Source organism: Cryptomeria japonica, chromosome 10 (assembly GCF_030272615.1).
Source record: "Cryptomeria japonica chromosome 10, Sugi_1.0, whole genome shotgun sequence".
NCBI classification, from domain to species: Eukaryota; Viridiplantae; Streptophyta; class Pinopsida; order Cupressales; family Cupressaceae; genus Cryptomeria; species Cryptomeria japonica.
The window spans coordinates 427025646-427040732 of record NC_081414.1 but is presented as its reverse complement, the minus strand read 5'-3'; the positions used below and the strand labels follow the sequence as shown (position 1 = coordinate 427040732).

Genomic DNA, 15087 nt, shown 5'->3' with positions numbered 1-15087 from the left:
AGGGAGAAGAGATCAGAAGGGTTCTTTTTTCTTTTAACATTCTGAAACGTGGTGGGAATCAAAAGTTCTCTTCTCTACAGAATCTTACAAACATGTGTCTGAAAGCAGACAAAACAGTCTCATTCTTGAGATGGATATAGATTGTTCAAAAGGTAACATACAGAGACTCTCTTCCCATGGTGTAATCTGCAGATTTCTAAAGATGCAGTTATCGGTAGGAAATTCGAGAAAGAACAGTGACAATGAGACCAAAACATGTCCTCAGGGGGTACATTATAGTTACCTTTGCAAAATAAGTTAAAACTGATCATGAAATGATTTTTCAAAGGGATTGAGGCTTTACAGAAATGTTGGGTTGTTCCTAACATTTTGGCATTAGGGTTTAAAGTTAAGCCCACAAAAAAATTGCCATCCAAAGCCCCTGTATAAATAGCCATATGCTCTCCTTTGCGAGCTTTGATCACAATTTGTTTTCAAGACAATAAAGGGCATTTTAGGGTTGTTTCCTCAACATGGCCTAATCTACTTGAGGCAAAAGAACTAATAATTATGCTCAGCTGCATGTTGAATTGGAACCCAATCAACCGTTGCTGAAAAATATCATACTTGAAGCTGGAGCATTGAATGGATCCAACAAATATACCATGAGAGTATTTCTTTCAGATGTCAAAAATGTCATCAATATGGTCACTTGGTGAAGGAATTTCCAATGGTCATCTTGGTAACTAAGTCCATCTCAAATGAAAAAAGTTGGTGAAAAAGGAAGCATGTCAACAAAGCCAAGTGGGTGAAAAAGAGAAAAACAAGTAGACAAGCCTCAAAGAAGGGAGAAAAGGCAGCGAAAGATATGAAGATCAAATTAGAACAAACTCACAAAAAGAATCCTTGATACACAGGATGAAGTACATCAAGAAGCAATTCATTAATTAGATGTATTCCTTTTTGGAGATAAGGTTGATAGGGAGGCTCCAAAATCTCTTCTCAAGTCTGTAACAAGGCCCATTTCCCCTTATCAATGCCTGAATCTGCTTCTTCTATTCTCAAAGGAAGGAGTCAAAGCGTATCTTTTTAGATTAGATAGTTATAGTGCTCCAAGCCCTAATGGCTTCCCAGCTTTATTTTTTCAACACTTCTGGGAAAGCTGGTGAAGGACAAACTAGCGGTTGTCGTGGAAGAATCACACAACAATCAAAAGATCCTGAAAGCTTTTAGGAAAATCCGGATTGCACTTATCTCTAAATCTCAGAATGCCAGATCCTTAGATAGCTTTAGAACTACAGATAAAAGTACATCCATAAGCATGTGACTTTAGATAATAAAACGTCCATAGTTAATTTTTCTGTACTTTAACCATTGACTACATTTGTAACCTTGATCCCTTTTTGTGCATATGTTGTTGTTAGTAGTAGTAAGTACCACAAATTATCTGGAATCAAAACCAAGCTTCTTGCTTGTTGACAAGTAACACATGTCCCCAACAATTTGAAGAAAGAAAAACCTCTAAACAATAAAGATGGAGTAGAATACTCAAGAGTAAGTCATGAGAAAATAAAGAAAGACTACAGTTAGATGTGCCAAATAGAATATGCTTAATATCTGTACTTCTATTCCACATCCAACACTGACTTGCTTTGAGTCAGAACCCCTACAATAATCATTATTCCTTTTATTAATATGAAAAGCCTGCAATCCATTACCCATCAACTTCACTATCAAATCAACTTCCCAATTTACATAAACATTCTTAATGGTCCATTCTAATACAGAATACTGTCATAGACTTCCTCAGCACTAGGATGTAAAATTACTATCATTTTTGTTAACATTGCAATCAAACCTTTTAGCAATTACAATTTAACTCCAAAGCTTGCAACTGAACCCTTCTCTTGTCTTATGAGTTGCCATAGGTTTATATGCATTACCCATTCGCACCTAGGCTTGGAAAATTATGGGTCATTATCTTGTATCTTTTGAAGGTTTGAAAAGAGGTTCAGGCGAAACCATTTTACCTCAAATTTAAATGAGTGTTTCATTTCTATTCTCTCAAAATGGCATTCGCAATGATTACAATTTGATGCACTGATGTTGCATAAAGAAATTGAGAAGCAATAAGGGATATACTTACATGAATGACAAGGACGGGACATTTCACATGTCGAATCTTGTCTATATTCTGCACATTAACATATTTCTGCTCAATTCTGCTAGCTATGTTCACTCTTAATATAACAATATTCAAGAATAGCACATGTACAAATCAAATGCCTTATTGTTCTATTTTACTTACTTTGTAGATATCAAACCAGAAGGTGATTTTGATAGGGTATAGTACACGAAGGCCTGAGAGTATAGCACTATGAAGAACAACAGCTTTAACTTGTGGCAAGCGAGTTGCCAGGTGCAATGTGGGTCCACTACCAACAGACTGTCCATATAAAATCAAATCCTCCTGCTTCAATCCATACTCTGTTTCCAAACATTGGTACACTGCTTCAATGTCTGAATATGTGTTGTATTCTGTCGCCTATCCATTTCAAACGGCATTATCTCACACATGAGATTTAGTCTTTGATAAAGTTCAGTAAATCAACAAGAAAAACTTCCCACATTATTATATAGTTAAAAACCAGATAAATCATCTAGCACATTTCTGCTAAAATTTGCCTTAATTCCATAGTCAAAGTGGAACAAAACCTTCAACTTTTACCAGATGAGATCACACTATAGTAGCATTCCATTTATATGTCATTGACATGGCATGGCAAAAGTGTATTTTTTTGTCAATTACATGGGTTTATAAATGGGAACAACATGGAAAAATGAAAGAAAAAATGTGGTATTCCTAAAATCAAACAAAACCAAATGAACTAATTTGTTGTGTCATGCAAAATATAATGCAGACATTAAAATAAACATATATACTGATTTCATTATTTCATGTCAGTCACATAATCTCATTGAAACTATTTGCAAAATTTGCAGTCTCCTTGTGCTCTGAATGTTTTGTCCTATAAATGTAAAAATAACCAAAAAAATGAATTGATTATTAAAAAGAGCCAAATTATTGAAAAGCACGGTGCATTTTAATGGTCAACCCTGGGGGTTTGACTGCCATCCCATGTGGCAATCAGAATGCCAGAGTTTGAGCCAGCTCACAACTGCTAGCATATGTCAAACAAACAACAGTTGTTAATCAGTTGAGACACTACTGGGAAAATTATGACACTGGGAACAACCTAACACTACCTAACAGAAAATGTTGATATCAAGTTATCAACATACTTTGTAGGCAAAAATTTAGATAGTATGACAGCTCACTGGATAATTGACAATCATTGGCTGGATTTGGAGGAAATTTAAACCTCGGGAGCATGTGTAAGTTTGTTTGTTTTTGTTTTTCTGAACCTCAGGAGCATGTGTAAGTTACAACACTTAGATAAACACATTTCTGGAACTGTCTCTGGTTAACTATATAACTCAAGTGTCAGCATTCCATAATTTGCAATCAAAATCAATCTTGTCAAATAATGCCTTGACCATTCAGCCACTTTCTATGAATCCAATCCTTTCCAACAGACATTCTACTCATGTTTAAATAGTAGCTTTTTAGACTCAAAGAATAAGTCAATCATTTTGTGCAACAAAAATTTAGTTGGACTCATGTTGACAGAAATCTAGAAAATCATGCAAAAAGATCTTGTATGCAAATCCAAACAGTTTGGTACATGGCAAAACAAAATTTACCATAGCAGGATCCTCATTTTTATGGCATATAGCTATGAAAGAGTTTAATGGTTATTATTAATTTCACTTCAAATTCATGGTTGAATCTAAGGTTCAGTTCCTCTGAAGGAGGCTGGTGCTCTTATTTCTACTGTGCCAGTGGCCCCATGTAATTTGTTTTCACATAAAACCCTAGAATTAAGACTCTGTAACTGAAAGATCCATTCCTTCGAAAAACGAATTTGAACCACCGCTAGCAGTGGGGGTGATAAGCCTCACAAACATATATGATCGTATAACCTATTCCTATCTCTGGGCATACTTTTAACCTAGAAATACACTGGACTAGTGGAATTTTCCATCTATTCCACGCAAATATAACTTGAATTGATTTCTGTTTTATATTAGAATTATTGTAGATAAATTGATTGATTTTTAAGTAGGAAAACATATAATGCACTAATAAAACTGAGTTGGATATGATTAAGTGGTTTTGAACAAGTGCATTTGTGAGCTTCTATGCATTCAAATGCAAATCTGAGATGTTATGCAAGATCAGAAGACCAATAATAGCAGGTTGCATGTAATGTCCCCATTTTTATGCCACACTGTTCTGTAAATGTTGGCCAGTTCTTTTGGGTTTGTCCTCCTCAGTCCTTAAAGACCACTATTATTTATGGTAAGAGCTTGTTTTGGCACCAGTATTTCTGGATCTTCCTAAGTTTTTTCTAGGTTTGTTCTCCTCAGCCCTTGGAAGACCATTGTTGTTTATAGTAATTGCTCGTTTCAGCACTAGCATTTTTGGGTCTTTCTAGGTTTTTCTAAGTTTGTTCTCCTCAATCCTTGGAAGACCATTGCTATTTATAGTATGGGATTGTTTCAGCACTAATAATGGGGGAGAAGACCTAGCTGGTAATAAAACAAAAAAGAAAAGGAGAAAAAGGTCTCCTAAGGCCAATAAAGAGACTACAGCTAGGAAAGAATCATTGGGAACTAAGCAGCTCTCTGAACTTAGGAAGAAGAGAGGTAGACCACTCTCAACAGTGGCCTTTGATGCCAGCCATCTTTCTAAACCTGAGGAATGGCCTAAGTGCTTTGAGGGGTTTAAATTCTTAGTGGACACTCCCAAATTAACCTCCTAATGCTGAAAACCATCTCATGGAACATCAGGGGACTAGAGGCCCCTGACAGGAAATATGTGGTCAAAAGATTTCTAAATATGCACAAGGACATTGATTGTCTTATGCTCCAAGAACTAAAATCAGTGGGGTTTACCCTAGAAATTGGTCTAAAATTCATCTGGAGGGAGGCCACTCCCTTCTACACCAATCACCCTAAAGGAAAGGGTGGAGCTGCAATATTATTAAACCCTAAATGGGCGAATAAAGTTGTTAAATGGGGACAATCCCCTTGTGAAAGGGCAGTATGGGCTATCATACAGAATGACAATTCTACATTTGGTCTCTACTCAATCTATGCATCTAATGACTACAGAGAAAGAGGGGCGATGTGGGAATGGCTTGCAAAATTGGAAGACATCCCCTGGCTCTTGGGAGGGGACTTCAACATGGTAATTAATGCACAAGATAAACAGGAAGGGAACAAGGTGGAATGGAAAGGTGCTAAGAGAATACACTGGGAAAGGATGGTTAACAAGATGAGACTGACTGACCCGATAGCAAGAAAGAAGGGAGAGCATAAGTCAATATGGTACACCTGGTGTAACCACAAACAGTATAATAAGAGAGTCTACTACAGACTAGATAGATTTTACTTCAACAAAGACTTCTTCGAAATTGTTAAAAATGAGGAGGGTGTTCAATATTCTGTCATACCATATACACTATCAGATCATCACCCTATTATGATTGAGCTAAAGATAACTAATAGTAGAGTGGCCCCACCAAGCCCTAGTTCGAACTTTAGAATGAACATTAGTCTTCTAAAGGATGATGACCTAAAATGTGCACTATGCCTGGTCAGAATGTTTAATAAATATGGCAACAGCCATTTGTCCAACATTGATAGATGGACCAAAATGTTATAACCTGGACCTCACTTTGTCAGGCTGTGGGTAAAAAGAAGGCTAAAGATGCCAGAGCCTCTGAGATGCAATTGCATAGTGCCCTGCAAGTGGTTGAGCTTGATCTTCAAGGGGCTCCTGAGAATGTAGCACTCACCAATCAACTAATTAAGGCCAAGAATGATCTTAGAAGATTGCAAAATCAAAAAAGCAAAGGATGGAGAACTAGGGCTAAGTTAAACTGGCTGGATACTGGGGATCGAGGATCTAAATTCTTCTTCCAGATTCTTAAAATGAAACAAGCAAGAGAGAAAATAGACACCATATGGGAACAGAATAAGAACCTCTTTGAGCCAACTGAAATTCTAGAGTGCTTTGCTCAGTTCTACAAGCAATTGTTCTCTACAGAACCAGTTAGGGAGGAGCAGGATAATGCTAGAAAGATAGTCATGTCTTTGGTCCCCAAACTTCTTGATGAGGAAGATAGTAAGATGCTTGAAATGACTATTTCTAAAGAAGAAATCAGGAAAGCTATATCGGCCCTCAATAATGATAAATCCCCTGGCCCTGATGGATTTCCGATAGAATTCTACAAAGAAAATATTGAATAGGTTGTGGATGATCTTCACTCTCTATATACTGAGGCTATCCACAATGGATCCCTGGGAGCAAACATTAACCAAGGTCTGATCAAGCTCATCCCTAAAGAGGGTGACAGAACCCTAATTAAAAACTGGAGACCTATTACACTGTTGAATGTGTCATATAAAATCTTAGGGAAATTGACTGCATGCAGATTGGAGAAAATCTTACCTAAGATTATCAGTACTACTCAAACAAGGTTTGTCAAAGGACGGTATATACTGGAAAACCTAATCACATGTTGGGAATCACTCCATTGGGAAAAGGAATCAGGGCAAAATGGAGCTATGTTACTCATAGACTTCGAGAAAGCTTATGATAGAATAGAATGGGAATATATCATTCAGATGCTTCAATCATTAGGATTCCCCCCTGGATTTTGTAAACTGGTCAAAACGCCTATTATGTGATGCCAATGCCTCCGTTGAAGTAAATGGGATAAGGTCCTCCAATTTTACACTAACTAGATCTATCAGGCAAGGATGTCCCTTAGCTCCAGCCCTATTTGTTCTAGTTGTTGATGCAATGTTCTACTTACTTAAAGACTCCTCTATCACGCCTCATGTTAGGGGCATATCCTTACCTAACAAAAAGGAAATTTGTAATGTCCAATTTGTTGATGATACTACAATTTTGATTAAACTCGAGGAAGAAAACCTTGTTGCTCTGCTGAAAAATATAGATATCTTTTGGCTAGCCTCTGGCAGTAAGATAGCTATGCACAAATCCAATCTCCTTGGCTGGGATGACAACCCCCCGAACTGGCTTTCAAAATTATCGCTCAACTGGTTGGGCCCTACATAGAATGTAAAATACCTAGGCATCCCTTTCTCTGTCCTTCCAAATTTAAAAGAAATGTGGGAGTGGGTAAGAAATAAGATAGAGAAGAAGCTCTCTAAATGGAACAGGAACTATCTGTCTTTAGCTGGAAGATTTCAGGTCTGTCAAAAGATATTGGCATCATATAATATCTATTTCTCCTCTGCTTGGCTCTTTAAAAACTACCAATTCAATCATATCCAAAAACAGATTAGGGAATTCCTATGGTCAGATGGAAAAGGTACTAGGAAGCAACATGCAATGAAATGGGAGTGGTGCACTATGCATAAGCTTTTTGGTGGGATGGGGTTAAAAGACCTCGAACTATAGGGCATTGCCCTCGCCTCCAAGTGGATTCTCAAGGCCATGGAAGGGGATGAGCCATGGAAAATTCTATTAAGAAATAATATTGCATCCTCAATCCCTAAGAAAGCCAGGAAATGGAAGGATCTCCCCATGCTTGACCTTCTTCTTGGACAGATAGAGGTATCCCCAACTGGTTCTGAGGTCTTTAAGTCCCTATGGAAAGCTTGGGAACAGGTGAAGCACTTGGTACACATCAAAGTGAATGGAACTATACAGGGGCAGATTGCCAATAACAGATCAATATGGTGGAACCTATTTCATAATGGGAAACCCTTAGCTACTCTTCAAGGCTGCTCTGCACTGAAATGGCACAATATGGGTATTAAATATTTTGATCAGATATTTGAGAATGGCCAATTGAGAACGTGGGAGGAGCTGAAACTTACCTTCTCTATCCCGACATCCCAGAGTAGGACCTATAACATCCTTAAAATGGCCTTAGCTTCTGTTTTGCCCCCCTCTCACCCTCCTCTCCCTCACTCCCCCCTTTCTGCACTCTGCTGGCCCGATGGCACACCTCTCCCCTCCCTTAAAGCCAAATGCATATATTCTTCACTTACCGAGGCTGATACCATATTTCTTCACCTTAACAGATGTTGGGGTCTAAACTGGGAACCAAAGGACTGGAAAGATAGGTTGGGTAAGTTCTGGATGGCTCAAAATGAACCAAAAAAACAATTCTTTGGCTGACGCCTGCTGTTAAATAAACTCCCCATAAAAGATAAGGAGGGTAATTGCATAAACTGTAAAATATGTAGAGTACCTGAAACAGTGAAACATATATTTTTTGAATGTCACTTTGCAAAAGAAATATGGAGATTGTTCGGCCTTAATCTAGAATCTAATTTTGTTGAAATCATAGAAGTTGTTTTAGGCTACATTAAGGGCTGTAGGAAAACTGCAAATATCTTTTGGTCTTGTTTTCCTTTAGAGGTTCTTTGGCTCATTTGGAAGTATCGCAATGATGACGTCTTTGATAACAGCACCAGGCACCTCACTGAGTCTCTTAGGAGACTCATTTTTTACACTGTCTCGATGCAGGTCACTGTGGTAATAAAGCTGGATTCAGACAAATTTGACAGATGGATAAAGGAAGGAGCCACCACTGTGTACATCCGAGAGCTATCTCACGGCTTCACGTGGGAGAGGAATGAACCGGGCAAGGCTGCATTTGAACAAGCACTAATGGCCTTCATGAGGCAAATGGAACGTAGACACCTACACATGGAGATCTCTCGAGAGGAAGCTGACCTGATCCATGAGCACACCTCACACCCCCACAAACAGGACATACTTGATGGTCGAGTGGAAGTATGGCAGGATGCAAAGTTGGGATGGGTGGCTTGGATCCCTCCATTGGGAACCAACTCTGCACCAAAATCTGAAATCTTATTTTCCTAGTTCTCTAAGACTGTCTATTTTGTTTTTGCTGGTATAAATGTGTATCTAATGTAATCATCTTCCCACAGTGGAGGTGCTCGTCAACTGTATATTTTTTGTGTATGCACCTTCCCTTGGTGCCCTGATACTGCTAAACTCAGACATTCCTGATGATATGTAATGTTTATATGATATCTAATCCAAAAAAATCCTTGGAGGACCACTGTTATTTATAGTCAACGCTCGTTTTGGCACCAATCATCATCCTTCAGCACCAATTATGTTCCGATACGATCAATATTCCATTTCGATGTCTTGGCAAGATTTTTGTAAGATGGTTGATATTATTTTAATATTTGTTCTAAAGTAATAAGGTGTCAATTGTTGGGAAAATTTAAATAATAAAATAAAGCACTTTTTGAAGCAATAAGGTTTAGTTAAAGTATAAAATGATTTAAATTGTAATTTCTGATAAGTTTCCGGAATGGTCATAATAGAAGGTTGAAGGGTCTCCTTGGATTCATTCAGATTATTCAGAAGTTTGTTTATATCTCTTTGGAGATTTGGAGATTTACGCCTATGGCCAACTCTACCAGCGGGACAAAAACCCCAATGGTTTCTTGAAGCTGAGGACAAAAACTCTGCATCATATAAAACTCAGAAGTCAGAAAACTCTCCATTCAAATATTCATGCAAACTGTTTGTTAAAATGGTCATGGTGAAGAATGCAAAAACTGGTGAAAACTTTGTGGGTGTTGGAAAATTTTGGTTTCAAATTCAGGGTGGTCATTACAGAAATGATTTCTGTTTTATATTAGAAATATTGTAGATATATTGATTGCTCTTTAAGTAGGAAATGTACAATGCACCAATAAACTGGGTTGGATATGATTAAGTGGTTTTGAACAAATGCATTTGTGAGCTTCTATGCATTCAAATGCAAATCTCAGATGTTGTGCAAGATCAGAAGACCAATAATAGCAGGTTGTGATACTGTGCAAGGTACCCTTCTCTGCTGCACAAGGTATTCTTTCACTACACAAGATGTTTCTTTGTTGTGCAATTGCCTTTGCTGCTCAAGAAGATTCATTTGTTCGCTATCTAACATCTCTGTTCCACAAATATCCCCTTCGCTGCCCATGCAAATGCATATGCTACACGAAGTGATTCTTCTGCTATGCAGGACAATACAACCATTATACCAGATTTATGGAGCCATCCAGATTTCATATGTTGTACAAGATAGTTCTTTTGTTATGCAAGACAATAACTGCCATAAAAAAACTGCTGAACTCTCAAAATCAATTTGTTGATGATAAGTGGATTTCATGGCAAGACCTAGATCTTATACAGCATAACAGAGCGCAAATGGGTGCATTATGCAAGGAAGATTTGTTTGTTTAGTTATTTTATTTTTAAATTAAAAAATTTGAATTTATATTGGCAGTTACTACCTCCCTGCACCATCCCTTTTGAGTGTATTAAATTGTACATGATTCTTGATTTTGGTGACCGCACTGACAGTACCATGCCCCTGGCCATCTATTCTCTTCCTTGAATAGAAGTTATTAGTATATCAGAGATTAGGGGTGAGAGATATGATGTGAAAGGCCAAACAAAAAATTCTGGGAAAGAAAAGCGGAATTAATATAATAAGTTGTAGAGCAATGTCAATATAAATGGTGATAACAAGAAAAATTATAACTGTAAGTTGGATTGTTGCGGGGGGACGAATCTTACAGGAGCATTCTGCAATCAAATGATCCTAACTAGAGAACTAGGGATGGCCAAATTTGCTGCAGGCTACCATCATAGAAATGGAATCAACAGCCTCATCAAGAGCCGAAGCCCCAACAGTGGAAGACATGAGCATGCTAAGTAATCATCTGCCCTAAAATACTTGTTATTAAGCTTAACCCTGCCATGAATGTAGTTAAAAAGGCCGAATGACTAAAAAGTATTACAATCTTTTTTGAGACTTGACAAGGATGGCCCTACAATAGAAGACATTTAATTACTAGGTAACTGATGTCTAGGGCAAAAAATGGGATTGTATGTTTCTTTCTGTAGACTAATGAAACATGGATTGTTATTGTATTTTTAAAGAATGCAACGTGCAAAAAAGGTGCTTAGCAAAACCTTCTAGAACATGGAGATTTAATATGTCGAGTGGTTTCCTAAAGCTGTGAACTCACTCTTTGTGAGGTTTTAGTCAGGTTAGTACCTAGATGGGTTGAATTAAAACTTAAAAGATGCCCCAAGGTGGTTGAAGAAGGAAGCACCTTATCCACAACCACATTCAAATAAAATCTAGCAAACAAGAAGTATTTTCTGGAATCGGTCACCACATCAAAAGCTATGAGCTAAAGACAAGAAATACCCATCAAAACCTCCTCCTCCCAATATTCCAACAGTAAACTTGGGACCCTAACCAAAACTAGGACCCTTTTATGCATTCCTTCTCAAGATAAAAACATGGATTTTAATTTTTAAGCAACAGCCTTGGCTTATCAAGAAACCACAGTCATCCAAGAGGGTCCTAATGCAATCGTCATGGTTTGAAAAGGTGATTGGAAAGAACTTGTTCATCAAAGCTAAGATCTCAACCTGGCCACATAGTCTCCATTTTCTCTTAGTCTATTTTAAAGGGTGCAAGAAACAAGTTTTAAATCCTTAAAAATTACTAAATTTCTTAGGTTTTTCAAGTTGCCAAGTTTTTTCGCCGAGTCCAAGTCAAAATCAGCTTGCCGAGTCTGACTCAGGTCCCAGTCTCATAACTATGGTGTTACACCTATCTCAACAAAGATGCATTCACTTAGTATCTATATAAACATAGTCATAGGCAAGCACTTGGCATTCGCTAGAGTTCAGATTAGTGATTCTACAACACTCAGCAATTCATTTTGAAAGACATTTTTTATATTAATTCAAATACCAATCTAAAGGAGTGATTGTGTGATCCGTAAATCAGTCTGACTGGGAAAAGGTTCACTCATGACTATGAGGATTGGTGGCAATATCTAGGTTTGTTGTATTGTTTTTAGGTGTGTTATTGTGATTTTGATTCTGATTTGTAGAGGATATTTATGTGATTGTAGTTTATTTAATAATACAGTTCAGATAAGCTTGCTGTTGTAGTTTTAATTTCATTCTGAAAACATCATAATCAAAAGTGTGTTACTTTGAACTTAATCCTTCACTGATTTGCAATCTACTTAAATCAATTTCTTCTAACTCAATTCATTATTATGCCAAACTCCTTGAAAATTCCCTAGTGTAGAATTGTGTTTCACATAAACACTAAGGTTTGAAAATAACTTGCAATCCAAATATATTTTGCAAGGCACCTAGTCAAAAGCCAAACATCCCTGTGCTCAAAACAATATTGAGCATGCTTGACTGGAGGCATAAAATTTTGCTGGTGGCCTAAACAAACGGCAGCGTCCTATGGATATAAAAACTTCATATATGTTTTTTTTATATGTCAAGTAGCAGTTGTTTTGTGTAGCCGCATAAAATATGCAAGTGAGGTAAAATTTATGTTTTCCATAGGAACTTTGTCCTGCAAGTAGCTTCTAAATTCCTCCAACAGGATCACCCAGAAAATTCTGCATGGCCCTCTACATATGTCCACGGTATTACAAGATTGAGCCTACTACCTTCATTCCACTGGGATATTTTGTTCATTGGCTCATGGCTGAAACTAAACAGCAGAGGTTGCACAGGTACTTGAATTGATGTATGCACATAGTTCCATGATAAAACTCCACATTCCTCTTAATCTATGAGAAATATATTTGCATGGTTACAAGTAAAGAAAAAATTACCATATTTTTTTGTTTAATTTTTTACAAATACAAGATTTAAAAAATGCTAATCAAATGGCCAAAATAGACATAAAAAAAATTGCAGTATTCATATAAACGATGTTTTGCCTTACTACTATAGTACCAATGCTTTTTACGTCAGGAGTGGAGAATTGCACGTTCATGTCACAGTTTTTATAATTGAATAATTTAAAGATGTTGAGTTGGTCACAACAAGATATGATCCCAACTGACACTTTCAAAAACATACACGAACCTAAAAGCTGTAGAAAACAACACCCTGTTATCTAGAAAACAACACGGCATGAGGTTTTCATAGTCCATTACGCTGAAAGGAAAAGCTTCTAAAAAATTGTGTGTTTTGTTTTTACCATTGTTTGAGATTAAACTCTTCAACATCCGCTATGAGAGAAAATGATAACAGGATTACAAGTTTGGGTCATTAAAAAGTGCCAAAAAATACCAAAGAAAGCACAGAAACCAAAGATGAAGCGGGAAAAACAAACTCTGTGCTTAATTTATTAAATTCAATTTTGAAAATTAGGACTTTCTAAATTGAAATTGAAATTCCATACAACAAATGAAAATTTTCACAAATTTACCTAATTTTTTCGCGAAGTTTCTATTTAAAGGCAAAAATTCAAAAAAGTACTCGCGTACAATGCATTTATCTCTTGATAATTATTTTTCCTTTACATTCGACCTCGTAATTTAAATATCCAAAAAAGGTCCTCACCTTACCCGTAGAAGCTCCATATCCAGAGTAATCATAGCTGCATAAAACCAGTGCAGCCTCACACTCAATTTTTATCTTAAAACCTAAAACTTATCCCAAACAAAGTAAAAAAATCGAAGCAGAGTTTTAAAAAACACAGCAGCAAAGAGGCTCCCCTAACCTAACCTAACCCAGAGTAGCATACCCCATCAAATTGACGCGGAGATGCTTCCTGAGCTGCAGAAACAAATCATACATCTGCCCTAAATCAGCAGCATTGCCGTGCGAATAAAGGAGCGTAAACTTGGCATAAGGATGACGCCAATACATGGCCACAATGCTGTTGCCGCGCTTGGTGTCCAGAACATGAACGCGGGGGTTCTTATTCTGGCTATTGTTCTTGGTGTAGTTCTTGTTCTTGGTAATACTCCCCATCCTGCCCAGCACAATCCTTGCATTGGCGCCCTCACCATTAAGACTGTAAGTAGGAGGCTGCGGCGGGAAAAAAGCAAACTTGGCAGCCACATTGGACGCCGCATTTCCCATCTCAATACCAACCCTTGAACGCTTTGAAGAGCACCAGCATTGCTGCACCAAATCTCAAATCATCTTCTCCTCTCTTCTTTCCGCCCGGCCAGTCTCTGCATACGAGCGCTTCCCCTTTTTTAAATTTCTTCGATTGAAGTGCTGCTATGCGACAGTCCACAACTCCTGCCATTCAACAACGGAATCCATCGCTTCCTCGTTCATCCAAAGTACTTCATTTTAACCGAAAGAATTGCCCGCCAGAGAACCGACGGTTCGGATCATAGAGCGGGCCTCATGGATGGCTAAGATGAAGCAAGTGAAGAAGGAACGCAAACCAAACCTGAAAGGTGAAAGGTGAAACTGCCATTTTGACCGCGACACACGGCGTATTATTATAATGCTTTCCAGCACTGGGAAATATGTTATATAAGCTACCTATATCCTCTTTGTTTTTCTCCATTTTTAAATTTTGTCAAATCTGAAGTGGGACTGGTTTTCCAAAGCCCACCGATCGATCATTTTGATGTTTCAAGCCAACTTAAAATTGGGTCCCTCGTCACTTTCCAAGTTTGTTAAAGAGAGCAAAGGGTGCGACAAAATGTTGGAATTTGAGGTGTTAGCTCTAGTATTTGTGGGTCACCTTTCAATTTATCACAGTAGTAATGATGTTCCAAAGTACGTTGAAGCCTGCCTGCCTGCCTGCCTATTTGTTTCAGTACCATAACCTTACCCTGGTTCAATCCTAACTCGTGTTAACTGCAATCGACATCGTCTATGGACACCGCTTTTTTCTTTCACACATAAAACAAATATACACCTAGGTTGACTAGCTTTTGCTTTTGTTTTTTCATGAGGCAAAATCCTCCAACAAGAAGCTCTTCTTTTTTATTTCTACATTGTGTGCTTTTAATTATGGAGGTGAAAACTTTACACCCTTACTTTTCTTTTTCGTTTTATACTCTTTTTTCTAGAATTTTAGATGTCTTAGTCTTGGCACTTAGTTTTTGTCTCATTTAGTGTATTTGTTGATCTTAAGTTTTGAATATTCATTTTTTATGTTAGAA

General features: G+C 37.5%; 1 protein-coding gene across 2 annotated transcripts in view; it reads right to left on the bottom strand.

Moving 5' to 3' along the window:
• Window positions 1–14744, bottom strand: part of LOC131075753 (uncharacterized) — a 34720-nt gene extending 19976 nt beyond the window's left edge. Inside the window, exons 1-4 of one of the 2 annotated variants that reach the window (XM_058012642.2) lie at window positions 13701–14697; window positions 13517–13553; window positions 2288–2524; window positions 2126–2173 (exon numbers count right to left, since the gene is read on the bottom strand). In XM_058012642.2, the coding sequence (XP_057868625.1) occupies window positions 2126–2173; window positions 2288–2524; window positions 13517–13553; window positions 13701–14041 (663 nt within the window). In that variant the 5' untranslated portion in view covers window positions 14042–14697. Of the gene's footprint in view, window positions 1–2125; window positions 2174–2287; window positions 2525–13516; window positions 13554–13700 lie in introns of both variants that reach the window. The other variant, XM_058012649.2, reaches the window with a different exon arrangement.
• Window positions 14745–15087: the final 343 nt, after the last annotated feature.